This window comes from Cynara cardunculus (assembly GCF_001531365.2).
Source record: "Cynara cardunculus var. scolymus isolate 2C chromosome LG 17, CcrdV1, whole genome shotgun sequence".
Classification (NCBI taxonomy): Eukaryota; Viridiplantae; Streptophyta; class Magnoliopsida; order Asterales; family Asteraceae; genus Cynara; species Cynara cardunculus.
This window is the reverse complement of record NC_037544.1, coordinates 4,381,287-4,396,582: the sequence shown is the minus strand read 5'-3', so window position 1 is coordinate 4,396,582 and position 15,296 is coordinate 4,381,287. Positions and strand designations below refer to the sequence as shown.

Sequence of the window (15,296 nt, the reverse complement as noted above, 5' to 3'; positions counted from 1 at the left end):
TTAAAAAGTTATTAGAATACAATATTGGCTTTGAGGGTGACATAACATATAAGAATGTGATGGAATAAACATGATAATGCTGAATTGTCCTAGTAGAAAAAGGGATAAAGTTTCCACAACCTTATAGTGTGTTGTTATCATTCTATAGTTGTGTTAAGAGATAAAAATGTCATTTCAAATATAATTATACTATCTAGACATATGACTAGGGGCTGACCTATATATGTCCGAACGGGTGCACGACTTATTTTTGTAAGTAGAACTTTTTTGAGGTATGAAAGGTACGCATAATAAACTTTGAGGGGTGCTCCGGAATATAATAAAAATATAAAAAACATCAACCAAAAAACTGAAAAAAGTACTTTGAAATCAATCAAAAACAGAAAAATCTTCAGAAATCATCCAAAAAACTTTAAAAATCCCTTGAAATGACGGAATTCGACTGAAAACACATCGGACGATCTTGCGGGCCATTAATTAAAGGTGCACCCACTTGGCAAGAAGAGTTCGTCACTGCATTCGACCGAAAAAATATCATTTATTACCATTGTAATCAATTCGATTTGAAAGACGTTAAAGCTCCTTTTTCTATAATAATAGTTACTATATGTATATGAAATTGTAAATGTGATGATATCATTTTCTTTCAACTCTGTATCTATGGAACTATTATCGAACTCTGTCTTATTCAATATAAATAACAATGCCTGTATTATTGTATTTCTATCAAACTTACGGAACACAAATACACTCTGCATGAATGAAATAAAGACATATTGTTCATTCCCCAAAACATGAAGCAAAATAAGTACGCCATTATTCCAACGGTGACACTAAATTTTACACCAAATCCATAGAATTTGGTGTAAAATTTGTACAAACAATAGATCTCTTCTCAAATGGGTAACAAAAAATAGATCTATTCTCAAATGGGTAACAAAAATCTTATACCAAAATGTAAGATTCTAAGTATATTCTTTTTTATCATCATTTGGTGTAAGATTTGATGTCTTCATTGGGATGATTTGAGTGTCAAATTCGGTATTTGATGTCCTCGATAAAAAAGATAAGGGGGTGTTTGGTTCACATAATAGAATTTGATGAAATTAGAATCTATCAAAGAAATTTGACTTTGAAAGAATTTGACCACGCATTTTGTTGGTAGGATTTTGAATGAAATATCTCAAAAGAATTGGAATAATCATCTATGTTTGGACGATCACGCTCATCGCCCCGCCCCGCCCCGCCTGCCCACACCCTACCAACCACCATGTCACTACCGTCGTCGTCACAGCCATCACTCCGCCCCCACCACTCTTGTCCCACCCATGCTCCATAGGTAGGGGTTGGTGGGGCAGGCAGGCTGGAGGTGGGGCTAGAGTGGGGCAGTAGGTGGCAGCTGTGACGACTACAATGGTAGGGATGGTGGATAGTGGTGAGTTGGAGTTAGGGTAAGGTGGGGAGGGGACAGTAGGGTGGGTAGGGGTAGGGGTAGGTGGGGAGCGGACAGTAGGGTGGGTAGGGGTAGGTGGAGGGGTGGTAGCTGTGATGATGATAGTTTAGGATATGGTGGGGTGGTAGCCGTGACAATGATAGTGGTCGGGTGGCTTGGGCCTTGGAGTGGGTGGGTATGATGACAACAATATTGGCATGGTGTTTAGTGGTGGGTTCGGGTAGGGTGGGGTGCAGGTGAGTGACGGTTGTGAAGACGACAACTGTGGTGTGGGTGTGGAGGTGGGGGCGACAGGGCAGGGCAAGGCGGTGGGGATGGGTTACGGGTTGGTAATTGTGACGACGACAATGGCGGCGGCGACAATGGTGGTATGGTGGTGGTGGTGGTGGTGGTGGTTGAGGGTTAAGGATGGGGCGTGACAAACAATAGTAGCATAGTCGTGGTGTATGGCGATGGAATTCAATTCCTTCTATTATGTTAAGAAATGATGAATTCATTAATTTGTGGATTTCAATGGAATTTGAAGGATTCCATCCATTTTAAGAATTGGACCAAACAAAGGAATTGAAGTTTGATTAAGGAAATTTGTCATTTCAATTCATTCGAATTCCCCAGAGTGTTTATCAGGAGACAGAAGGCCCATTTGAATGTTTTTTTGTACAAATTTAAAAAGAAAACCATTATGTTAAAAGAGTCAAAATACAATATCATATCAGTTGTAAGACTAGACGTTACAACTGTTGATTTAAAAGACTGGTTAGTATCAGTTGGAGCAAAAGCTACTAGTAAACTAATACTAACATTTGATTAATGGAAAAAGTAGTATAATAATCGTCTAAAGGATATTAAAAAACAATTATTTATGGGATATTAGGTGAAACATGGAAGGTGAATCTCCTATCCATGAAAATAAGAATCAAAGCTCTTAAACTATTTATCCTGCATTTAAATCAGGAACATATAATCTATAAATACAATGCACAGCACCACCACCACCACCACCACCACCACCCACCACCAGCTAACCATGGCGATGACCAACACCAAGATGAGTATTTTGATGTTCCCATGGCTTGCTCATGGCCACATTTCACCGTTCCTCGAGCTCGCAAAAAAACTAACCGACAGAAACTTCATGGTATACCTATGTTCCACCCCCATCATCCTTGATGGAATCAAAGACAAAATCAGCGATTCCATCCAACTCGTTAAACTACACCTCCCATCTCTACCGGAACTCCCACCGCACTTTCACACCACCATGGGCCTCCCAACCCATCTTATGTTCACCTTGAAACAAGCCCTTGATATGTCTTTGCCCAACTTTTGTAACATCTTGGACACCCTTAAGCCTGATTTGGTCATTTATGATCTCCTCCAGCCGTGGGCGGCGGCTGCCGCCGCTGAACGTGACATCCCTGCTGTGGAGTTTATCAGTAGCAGCGGCACAATGACATCCTTCCAGTTCCATCATGTCCACCATCCTTACAAGGTGTTCCCTTTTCCTACTATTTACTATAGGGATTACGAGTCCCGTGCACAATCCCAACGAGAGGATGAACTGAAGAAGGACAGGAATTACGAGAAGGAGAGGCAACGTGGGATCCTAGCACTCCGTTTGTCACACGATATCGTTTTGATAAAGTCTTTTGCGGAGTTGGAAGGCAAGTACAATGATTATTTGTCTGGTGTTGTAGGGAAAAAGATCATTCCCGTTGGGCCACTAATTAAAGATCCGAACCTTGAAGAAGAGGGTTCAGATATTATTAAGTGGCTCAATGGGAAAGCCATGGGGTCCACGGTATACACTTCTTTTGGGAGCGAGTTCTTCTTGTCAAAGGAGGATCTGGAAGAGATAGCATATGGGTTGGAGAAGAGTAATGTTAGTTTCATATGGGTAGTGAGGTTTCCAAAAGGAGAGAAGACCAGGGTTTGTGATGAACTCCCATTAGGGTTTCTTGAAAGGGTAGGGGATAGGGGATTAGTGGTAGAAGGATGGGCTCCACAAATCAGGATCTTGAACCACCCTAGTATTGGTGGATTTGTGAGCCATTGTGGTTGGAATTCTGTTATGGAGAGCATTAAGTTTGGGATTCCCATCATAGCAATGCCAATGCACCTTGACCAACCAGTCAATGCACGGTTGGTGGAGGAAGTTGGTGTCGGTATCGAGGTTGTTCGTGACTCAGATGGGCGGCTTCACAGAGAGGAGGTGACGGCGGTGATCAGGCGGGTGGTGGTGGAGAAGGGTGGAGATGTGGTAAGGAAGAATGCGAAGAAGTTCAGCAAAAACATTGACAAAAAGGGAGATGAAGAAATTGATGCAGTGGTGAAAGAGTTGAACCGTCTTGTTCAAAAGAAGCCCGCAGCAGGTGCAGTAACTTATTGGTAGTTTTTTACTTTTTAACTAATATGCTCTCATTTCGGGGTGCAAGTTTTTTATAGCACCTGAGATGTAGTGAAGTTAGCTCTAGGTTAATAAAAGTGTTCCGAGTATCAGCTAAAAGACTAAAATACCCCTTATAGCTATATTAATATACGTGTTTTGACCATTTTGTTAGACCCGTAAACCATCACTAAATAAAGATGAAGTTTTTCAGATATAACTCCTAGTTTTCAACTTAAGGGAAACCACATCATCATGAACTTGAAGGCAACTATATAAACTAAAAGGATAACGGGATCTGAGGCTACCAATGCACAGGTTTTCACTTTCATTTTGTGCCAAGACCATCAAAGTTAAATACCAGTGTGATTTTGCACTAATTCAGCCAGGATTTACTTACTGCATATAAAAATGACTGTTGTACCCCTGCTTTTTCAAAAAATTTGGTCAGGATCTCTTTTAGTTTTTTCGAACATGGGGTATAATAGTCATCATTGTTTGACCAGGTTTGTGCAAATGATGCAAGTATTCAAGTTTGGTTCCCCTCTTTGAAACAAAATCAGGTTCATAAACTCCTGGGTACCAAACTAAAAATTTGTTTCAAAATAAGCATTCATTTTTATTGAAAAGTAAGTGTTTACTTTCCTGTTCTACAATTAATGATAAGATAGAGAACTAAGAAATTAATTAGAGCATCTCCAAAATAGAGAATCAAAATTCAAAATCTCTAAAAAAATTGCATTCAACTCCTACACTGTTAATTATATTATTAAATTATTCTATGCATTTAATAAAATATTATTTTTCTCTCCTAAACATTTAGTTTCAAGGGTTCTTATTGGTGGAACATGATAAAAAAATTATTTCTCCATCATGGTAACATTTTTGGGATGAAGGGAGTACATTGGTGGCCTCTGCTCCTATTATCTCTAAATCTAACCGAGAAGTTTGCTAAAAGAACACTGAAATGTGAATTCTGTAAGATGGATGGAGCATATTTTTGTGAACTTGTTATTCTTTATGAAATTCAGGAAAAACTGTTATGTTAAAAACCAGAGTATTCTAACTAGCATCATGATTCTAACTGCTCTATAGAAATCTAGGAGAGATGAGATGAGGTGAAAACCTGGAACTGGAGAATCAGAAGCCCTTGGAAAGTTATAGAAATGAAGTTATCATTTCCTTTCATCAACCAGGAGGTCTGTTCAAGATAACTTGACATCCTTCTAATTAACATCATGATTCTACAAAACCCACAAATATTCATAAAACATAAAAACAAATACATCAATACCAAATTTCTTTCGCACAACAATCTACAAGGTTTACAAACTTGATCAAGTTTAGATCAATCTGGCAAAGAAAGACGTGTTGAACTAGCAAAAGAGCCTTTTAGTATGTCTTTTTGTATATATAATTTGAAAGGATAGGTGTATGTATACGTTCTTAATATGTGTAATGTAAACTATCTATCAGCAACAAATTTGTATGAGATATCAGATACCAAAACTTTGGAGTAATGGAGAAAGCATGAGGACCTTCCAAATCCCTTTGGTGTGTTTTTTTGAAACTTCACTCAGAAATTTCTACTTTTTTCATTCGTCTTTGCTCTCTTCCACACAATGACGGTACCGCTGTAATCTGAGGAGGCCAACAAATTCTCACCATGATTCCAGGCAACACCAATCACTGGGCATCCATGTCCCTGCATTCACAATGAATGAACAAAATGGATCGATGGCAAACAAAGTTGTTATGAAAGAAATGAATCTGATTATAAAGAAAGAACAAACCTGTAACTTGTTAACGCATGTATGCTTTGGTCGAGTTAAGTCATAGAAGTAGACAGATGCATCCTCACTCCCAGCAACTTCACAATCAACATGCATCTTTACTTCAGTAAGGACAGGTTCATTTAGGAACCGTAAATACTTTGAGAATCTGGGAACGAACTATTCATGAATTATTCATGATAAATATCGTGATAGATATTCATGATGAATAGCATGAATAATGAAAATGTATGATATTCATGATGAATAATATTCATATATATTTTAGGGTTATTCATCATGAATAACTTATTAAATAGTTGGTTCCCGGGTTCTCAAAATATTTACGATTTCTAAATGAACTTTCCCTTATGTCAGTAAATATGGATCATACAATTTTGGTGGTAAGTTAAGGAGGATGTTTGACACAAGGGAATGAAGAAGCAGTTATCAGTACAAACCTATAAATTCTCCTTTCTCGAGGGAAAGCAATGGGCAAAAAGAAGCACGGATGCTATGAAGTCGTGGAGCCAATTTGAGTGAGCAACGTAATGTCAAATAACCTTGTAACTCCAAAGAAACACTGCAAGAACCGAACATAACTTGTTCCAATCAATATCGTGTGACAGAAGATTTAGGAACGAAACAATGAGCTCAAACAAATACCTGAAGAAAGACAAACTTCCATCCCGAGAAAAAGAGAGCAATACAGGACCTCGTGTCAGCAGAGAAAATGTTCTATACTGGATAGTTGTGACTTCGGATTTATGCTTGCTGCTATTTCTAGCACGATGGGACCGAGACAAGGTACCTTGATGGGAATTCACAGTAATTGTATATATCCACCCCTACAAAATCAAAATCAACCATTTGTAAAGGTTCTTTGAATAATTAGAGTAGTTAAGAGTTTTCAAGAATAAAATTGACAAAATCAGTTTGAAAATCTCACCTGCGCATCCCCACAAAAAATAAACCGACCAGTATTATCATAATCCATGGCAGTAACCTTGCTGTCGACGACTGTTTTATCTATTAATCTTCCTGTACTAAAATTGAATACCTGAGACAGGAATTACATAAAAAGCCTGTGAGATGGATAGACTACATAAAAATAGGAGAGCTCAAAATGTAAAGATGATATAGAATTGATAATGAGACAACTTATACATACATTAAACTAAATTCCAGAAAGGAAATTGAGGAGGTTAAGAGTTGTTGGCATCTCATTTCTGATGTACAGGTTAATAGAAGCAGTGTACTTGTGGGTACATCAACACCTGGATTAAAGAGTATGATTCCTTACTGTTATCTTGAATGGATGCACAGGTTAATAGAAGCAGTATGCTCCTTAATGTTGGCTTGAATGTGAAATCAATTATAACTTTCACATTGCAAGTCGATTAAAAGATCTTGAAACTATCAACAACTACCAACTTCAGCAGCTAACAATCAGCAGAAAGGACAAAAGGAACCTTTAGACCAAGAACTAATAATCTATAAGAGCATTGAGACTGGATAATCGGTTCAGTTACTCTTTCATGGGGTCAAGGTTTCCTTTCTTATGTGTTATTGTAGTACTTTCTGTTTATTAGTGTTGTGTTTAAGATAGTTATTGCTCATCATTATTTCCTTGAATTTCTTCTGTGGAGGAAGCATTTAAAGCTGATAAACTCAGAGAAACAGATTCAGATGTTAACTCTTAAAAGGATACCTTCTCTACTCAACAATAAAACCGTCATCCAGTCCTATCGTCTCTCCACCCACCAAGAAAGATTGACAAAATAATTAGGATGTTTAGAGTATATAGTTGTTTTACTATTTTGTCACCAGCCGAGTGGGCGAGGGACGATGTAGCTAGTCCTCTATCCTACTCTTGCCACATAGACATCAATTTATTAAGGATGTGGATGATCCTGCATATAATCTAAGTATGGTTTCCCATAAAAATGATGTTAGCAAAAGAAATGCATTTAGTACCGAAATTTCTCTGTTTGCATTGCCGACTGAAAGGAAGTTATTATTCACCTGCAATTTAACAAAGAAGGTAATTAGTCTATAGCCAAGTACAATGTAGATCAATACAACTCTGTAAGAAATTTAAAGTTAGCCCTGTATAAAGAGCAAATGGTACTAGTATGTAAGCTACACCCGGATGACATGTCTGATTATAAATATTGCAGCAACTGATGAACAGATTTACAAGAGGAACGTAAATCACAAGGAAGTTTAATTTTACAATCTTTATTGGGATTAGTATTTACAAAAGGCGACATTTGTTAAATTCCCAGTGCAAGGAGGTGTAAGATAAGCTTGTGATATAAATGGACCAAGTTGAAGTTGCAAATTTTGTCACGCATTCGCAGGATGAAATCAAATATACAGCTAGGTGAAAAATCCATATTTACTAGTATATGCAATATGAATAATCAAGCTAAACATATAAATGTTGGTGTGCACTTACAGGGTGAAATCGTATACATAGCTGCGGGGCAACTCCATATATTACTCGAATGCAAAGACCCCTTGGTATATCCCATACCCTCACAGTCTTATCCAAAGAGGATGATGCAATGTATTGATTGTTCATTGTGAAGTCGAAATCTGAGGATAAAGAGAATACAAACATATAAAGAGATTACTACAAATCCCTTTCAGTTTTGTTATGCATTGCACTAGAGATATATTCAACAATAACGAATCATGCACTGATATTAGGTGGAAGAGAGGGCATAAACCCTAATTACTTGTCTCAAAGTAGCACAGTCCAACAGGTGAATTTTTAGAGCTTGAACACGCTTAAGACATATAATACAGCCTGCTCCTATAATGATACCAGTCATTGTAGCTCGTTTTGCAATTCTGAACTTCAGCACAAGTGTAGTACTACAATATTCTCCGTTTATATCAACAGAATTGAAAGAGGCTTATCCAATGACACAATCTGAAAGCAATAGAAACGATGGTTTCTAACATTATATTTGTTACTAACATTATATTTATTACCTTTTATTGCTTTGTATTTCTATCTTTTTTTTGTCAACAACTGAATGTCGTATTAGTTGTTTATGCACTAATGCACCGAAACTAAGATTAACAAGGAAGCAAAAAACCCTCTTTCAAGAAAATGAAAATTGTTCCTTTCATGTTTTTGTGATTCTCCGTGACAACTCTACCTCCCTACAAAACATGTCAGAAGTTGATTAGACGATCTCTTGAAAAAACCAGTAGGTTTCAACACACAATCAGAAAAGAGAGAAATGACATAAGGATGTTCAGCAAAGACGTCTGTGCCCTTGGGCAAGGTCAGAGAGATTTTCAAAATTGATAGAACTTTCCCCCAAGTACCATCTTATGACAACTTTACAAGTCTCCCTAATCAAGTGGGCCAAAAACCTGGTCCCACAAAAATATAGGAAAACATAAATGGTTGTCCAGTTGTCCTATTAGAATGTTTTTCAAAACACAAAGGAAAGAGATTGACCTCCCAACGTATAGTTATGATGATCGTAATTTACAACAATATTCAATGTAGAGAGATCATAAATGTTATGATATTTGGTCACGAGGAAAGTAACTATAAAATGCACCAAGACATTACCTATACCAATAAAACATAACCTCCCTTACCTTTCATATAAAGAATTGAATTTTATTGGCATAAGGAGACATGTAATTTCCTTATATTTTTGAAGTTTTCTCTTTTCACCCTTTCCAGAAAGAACCGGATAAAATGTCATGTTCACTTTCATATTTTTTCTTTATAACCTTCCACCCTATTTTATCAAAATAACCCATTGTCATCTTTCATTGTTTATAAGCAGATGACAATGGGTTAGTTTTGTACCAGTTCAGATGACAAGTTGAGCTCTTCCATTAATCATTTTACTTGATTCTACTTCTTACTTTTACTTTAGGCATTGTATTTCCATATCATACAAAAAAACTATGTCATCCAAATATCATGCGACCCAACACTTTTATATAAGTATCAATTTAGAATATCATTATTCATTCCTTCTTATCCATGTAATATTTCTAATGAAAATCACAAGCTTATTGGGTCATTTTATTATATCATAGCTAATATAATGACACTAACATGGTTATGCCACCTGTTTTCATAGAGCAAGCATTGGAATTAAGTTATAAGATGTTTTGACGATGGTACAAACTAAAACTTTATGATAGAAACAAACTAAACCAAATAACGAAACTCCTACACCAGTAAATCATGGAAACAACTAAATTTAACCATTGTATGTCTTCGACTTGTGTATTTTTGTCTAATGTGAAATTGAAATTTATTAACCAAAATGAGAAACATGGCATCTTCTCTGTTGAACCCTTAATACTAACTTTTCTCCAATTTTGAAGAGTATTGGCTGAACTGAACTTACATAAGTTTGAAATGCATGGCCATGGATACACATAACTTATATAATTGAATATCAAGGGTTTTTGCCCCTCTTTTCCATTGTTTCTAGAGTATTAAGCTTAGAAGTTGAAAGCCAAGTGATCTAGAGAGAAATATAAAAGAAGTCGTGCCTTTCTCTTTATATCTAAAATACAAGGGTAGGACAGGGTAACATTGGTCGTTTTACTAATTTCTTAATGTCTTTTAGAACTTTGTACATTTGCCGATGATGGTTGCCAATTTGGTGGATGTACAGCAATACTCCATCCCAAAAAATATGTTTCGTTGACCAGGCATATTGTTTGATATGAATGTTTGACTGTTGATCAAATGTCTAAAATGCCCAAGGAGAAAATAATGGAAAACTTGTGGACCAAAATTCAAGTTGCCAATTTCAAGAAATGATTACCAATGGACTTAAAGTAGATTAGGGTTGAAATTTTACCAAACAGAAAATATTGGAATTTATGGGACAAGGACCGGGAAGTGTAGCATTTCCTTGGGTTCCAGGGTGTACAACTTTTGTTCCATGAAAATTTGAACAACTGATTTGAGACATAGTTTGCAAAAAATGTGTGATTATCCATTCAATAAAGCTAATAATGGAAGAAGCTTGGGTATCCCAATCAATAGCATCAATTTGTTTTAAATGATGATAGTGGACAGTGGGTACTTTTAACACAAAAAAGTCCAATAAATGAAGTGTTACTAAAATGATATGAATGTTTGACTGTTGATCAAATGTTTAAAATGCCCAAGGAGAAAATAATAGAAGACTTGTGGACCAAAATTCAAGTTACTAATTTCAAGAAATGATTACCAATGGACTTAAAGTAGATTAGGGTTGAAATTTTACCAAAAAGAAAACATTGGAATTTATGGTGACTGGAAAGCGTAGTATTTCCTTGGGTTGGAGGGTGTGCAACTTTTGTTCCATGAAAATTAGAACAACTGATTTGAGACATAGTCTGCAAAAAAACATGTGATTATCCGTTTAATAAAGCTAACAATAGAAGAAGCTTGGGTATCTGAATCAATAGCATCAATTTGCTTTAAATGATGATAGTGGACAGTGGATACTTTTAACACAAAAAATCCAATAAATGAAGTGTTACAATTTGAATTGACTATTGAAGAAGAATTTATAGTTATTATAGGACAGACATACTATTTTAGTACCCTGGTTTTCTTTTCGAAAGTAAAACCAAATGATATTTTTTTCTCAAAACCACCAAATGCAGTGACATCTGAATTTGACCATTTAACTTTTTGTTTATCATAAACACATTATCAATGTTATATACTTTGTTAACATCTACGAATATTACATAGATTAGCAAGATGCATATCTATTAACATCTTTAACAGCAAACAAAAAAATAAAACTGGCCTTTTTAATAAAATGATACCATACTTTCTTTTATACAAAACATATTTGATTGGCTAAACAAGACAGTTATGAGTTCTTATTTTTAGTTTTTCTCCAAAAGATGAACTGGGACGTTATGAAAGTTTAAATTGCATTGCATGTTGCATACAACGTTATCCAATTGATTTATGGGTAAATAATATGAAAATTTACATCTACAGTCCAATTAGACTTATTAACAGAATAACAGATATATTTCATCATCATTATGAAAACCAAAAACCTATGGGATGATATCGAATGTAATTATCTGATATACTGGAGTCACATTCAACTCCAAGACTGCATTCTTCCTACAGGATATCACATTTATTTGAAATAGTTTGGTATGATATTTTTCTAATATTATGTTCTTCATTATTTGTTAACTCACTTTTTTTTTTTCATTATAGCACGTGACTATGAGACAAGTCCTATTGTTCTTTCACTATTAAAGTGTGAGATATAGTGGTATAGCGATAAAAATGATATAGACAACCTATGAACTATAATGTATCTTTTTATTTTTAGATACTTAAATATTTATCATGTATGTTATAATTATATGCATGGTTGACACTGTATACACCTGCTAAAAAGCTAGTATTAAAGAAAAGACTAAAGAGTCGATACCAGTTAATCCAACCTGTGACATCTTTTGAGTGACCACTCAACTGTTCTATAATTGAAGGTGGCTCAGAAACGGTGCACACTGTCAATGTTCCATCATTTGCTCCGTAGGCAAGTATATCAGAGCTCATATGCCCAAACTTTATAACAGTAACTGGAGAAATATGATAAGATTTACTTGTAAAAAACAAATATTAGCACAAATAACGCAATGATTAGCGCAGGGAGGTTGCAGAAAGTTACCCATGGCTTTGCATTGATCAAATATGCAATGCATTCCCACAAATGAATATGCTGGTTCAGCTTTTCGACGTGGATGATCAGTTTCACTTAAATTTGACCCAAGACTGTTGGTGTGACTCAGTGTCTGGCTCTCATGTGTATCCTGTAAAAATGTCAACCAGATTATACCGAGCAACTCAAAATACACTATTCCAATCAAAACGTATGTGCAGCAGAAACAACTAAAGAAAACATACCCTGCCAGCACTCCAGCTATCCACCTCAAGCGTAAGGGAGGCTGGACCTGGAGATGGTGCCCATTGCCCACTGATGAATCAACCAGTAAATTAACCTGATGTCAGAATTATGTCAAATCAAATTTCAAATTTATACCCTATTCATGATAATGTACTTGGAGCTTGTCAAACCACAGGAAGGCGTGACGAGCATCTATCATCTACTGTAAAATAGTGACAATCCCATCACTTGCTTGTGTAGCTGCATCTGATTCAACAGCATACTCCTCATAAACCAGTGTAGCGATGCATGTTCGCAATTACTATTTGTGTGCAAGTTCATATGGTGAATCCACATCAAATAAGTACAATGAAAATTGTTGGCTGAAGCATGTAGAACATCAAGTAAAAGTTGTTCACCTGGTTCCAGGACTACTCGTGTAGCTCAATACTCGCAAATTCATTTGACTACCCCGCCTGTTAATGAAATTGCGATAAGCCACATAGCCTTTACCATTGCATCTCCAATCCTACACACCAGAAACCATAACTGTATTTGTTTCTCACAAAAACAGCAACATATTTGCTAATTTGTGAACCCTATTTGTAAGTCAGACTAAGGATGTTTCTCTCCATCCTCTGATGAGGTTTGGTTTCTACTCTGTATGCCGAGCACATAGTCTTCTAGACAAATTCATTCGAACAATTGCTATAGCAATAATGCTTGAATGTGAGATCAAGCAAGCTGGCGCAGGTGTGCTCACACTAATTCTCTTTCAATATATCAATTTACAAACAAACGAATACAAGTTCGCTTCTTAACTTAACTTCAGTATACCAAAAGTAAAATTTAGCAAAAATACAAGACTACCTTCCGGTGAAGAAGACCGGATTGAACCTTGCGAAATAGTAGAAGGCGGCGGATCCCGACGTAGTTAGGATCGGAGTCCGCGGAACAAGGCTGAAGCATGCAACCTACGAATTCAGGATCTGCAGTAACATCCTCTTGTTTATCCTGCCGTTTCTCAGGATCATCATCTTCAGACGAGCATTTCTCCATCTTCTGATCCATCATTCTATAATACCTCCGAGGAATCCTTCATTACATCAAAAATCAACCTTTTCTCTGAGCATCGATAAATTTAGGTTTTTGAGGTCGGTGATCATGAATTAGGTTTATGAAAATTAATTAGAAATCAAAATGCACCTGCATCTGAATTCGAGTCTTCCAAGAGCAAATAATCAAAGATCTCACGGGCAATAAATTTGACAATGGCATTAGCATTACACCATGTGCATCTGTTCGAGCTCCGTTGACGCGAGCCGTAAACCCGTGAGCCGTCTGCGTCTGACCCTTTATTTACATTTCGTACCCCCTTAGATTTAATTAATTGACTTAAGAGTCTTTTATGATTGACACTGTATTTACATTTTTACCCCCTTATATTTGAGAAATGTCACATAAGTCCTTGTATTTCTTATGTTGAAATTGAAACCTAATTACTCACTTTTGAAGCTATTAACAAACAAATGTGTGTATATACACACATTTGGGATCACGTGAGACCAAAAGTTTTTTGTGAGACCTGTAAGACCAATACTCAATCCTTAGATTAGATCTACAATCTGAACATTCATAAACACCATGAGACTTCTCAATAATCACAAAATTGTCACCGTACAACTTTAGACCATTAGATTATTAGCTTATAAAGTTGATCAATGAACATAAATTGGTATTATGGGTCTCACGAAAAACTTTGGTATCACGTGAACCCAACCCTATATATTCTACATTTGTGTTAGATTACCGTTAGGTAATAAATGTATGACTTATAAAGATAATGTGAACCCAACCCTATATATTTATAAAGATAATGATTATGTTAGAACTCGATAATTATCATAAATATATTTTAGATTTTTTATATTTTAAAATGAGATGTTTATCCTCTATTTGATTATGTTTATCCGCAGTTAGGTACACGAATTCAAACATGAAGCTTTAATAAGTTGTACTTATGCATAATTTACTTGTAATTTTGAATTTTAAGTAATATGCATCAATATACATTATTTCATGCATAAAAAATGATTTTTAAAAGTTTTTATCAAATACTTTATAATATAGTATAAATATAGATATAGATAATAGAGGTGGTGAGGTGGAGGCAACAGTAGTACCAATGGCAGTGGTGGTAGCGATGGTGCTGACAATGGTGGTGGAGTGTGAAGGCGACAATGGTAGTGACGATGACAACAGTGATGGTTGTGACATCCATTGTGGTAGAATGGAGTAAATATAAGAGTTAATAATTTTTTTAAGGTGATAAAAAAAACGAATTGGAATTCATTGATATAACCTAGGGGTGCTCAAAAACCCGATCAATCTAACCCAACCCAACGCAAAATAACCCAATCCAAATCAACCCGATGTCTAATCGAGTTGTAAAATTGTCAAACCGWAGGTATTGGGTTGATATTGAGTTACTATTATTTGAACTCAACCCAACCCAATGAACCCGATATCTTTTTATTTCTTGGATTTAATATGATTGTTGAATTTATATTAAATATACATTAGACAATTACACTATCATGTATGTTTTTCATATACACATATTTTCAATCTATTCATATCTCTATATAACTCATTCAGTAACTGTGAACATATATATATAAATTGAGAAAATTAACTGAATGTGATATACGTAAGAAATATGAATAAGCTGTATTAAATGGTTGATGATGAAAAAAAATTATGAGTAGAAAATA

General features: G+C 35.8%; 2 protein-coding genes across 4 annotated transcripts; one reads left to right on the top strand and one right to left on the bottom strand.

Moving 5' to 3' along the window:
* Positions 1-2,480: 2,480 nt before the first annotated feature.
* LOC112500505 (beta-D-glucosyl crocetin beta-1,6-glucosyltransferase-like) lies at positions 2,481-3,845 on the top strand. The gene has a single exon (XM_025104004.1). The coding sequence runs from the start codon at positions 2,481-2,483 to the stop codon at positions 3,843-3,845; it is 1,365 nt and encodes a 454-aa protein (XP_024959772.1).
* A 1,262-nt stretch (positions 3,846-5,107) lies between these two features.
* LOC112500764 (WD repeat-containing protein 13-like) lies at positions 5,108-13,809 on the bottom strand. 3 transcript variants are annotated; one of them, XM_025104342.1, is made up of 13 exons: positions 13,729-13,809; positions 13,390-13,618; positions 12,942-13,051; positions 12,543-12,612; positions 12,307-12,448; positions 12,080-12,217; positions 8,073-8,212; positions 7,589-7,636; positions 6,561-6,671; positions 6,278-6,459; positions 6,073-6,194; positions 5,633-5,709; positions 5,108-5,544 (listed from the first exon to the last, which is right to left on the bottom strand). In XM_025104342.1, the coding sequence occupies exons 2-13, from the start codon at positions 13,594-13,596 to the stop codon at positions 5,416-5,418; spliced, it is 1,476 nt and encodes a 491-aa protein (XP_024960110.1). In that variant the 5' UTR covers positions 13,597-13,618; positions 13,729-13,809; the 3' UTR covers positions 5,108-5,415. The 3 variants fall into 3 exon arrangements, with proteins under 3 accessions (XP_024960110.1, XP_024960111.1, XP_024960112.1); XM_025104343.1 differs by having other exon boundaries at positions 13,393-13,792; XM_025104344.1 differs by lacking the exon at positions 12,080-12,217 and having other exon boundaries at positions 13,390-13,792.
* Between the last annotated feature and the right edge of the window lie 1,487 nt (positions 13,810-15,296).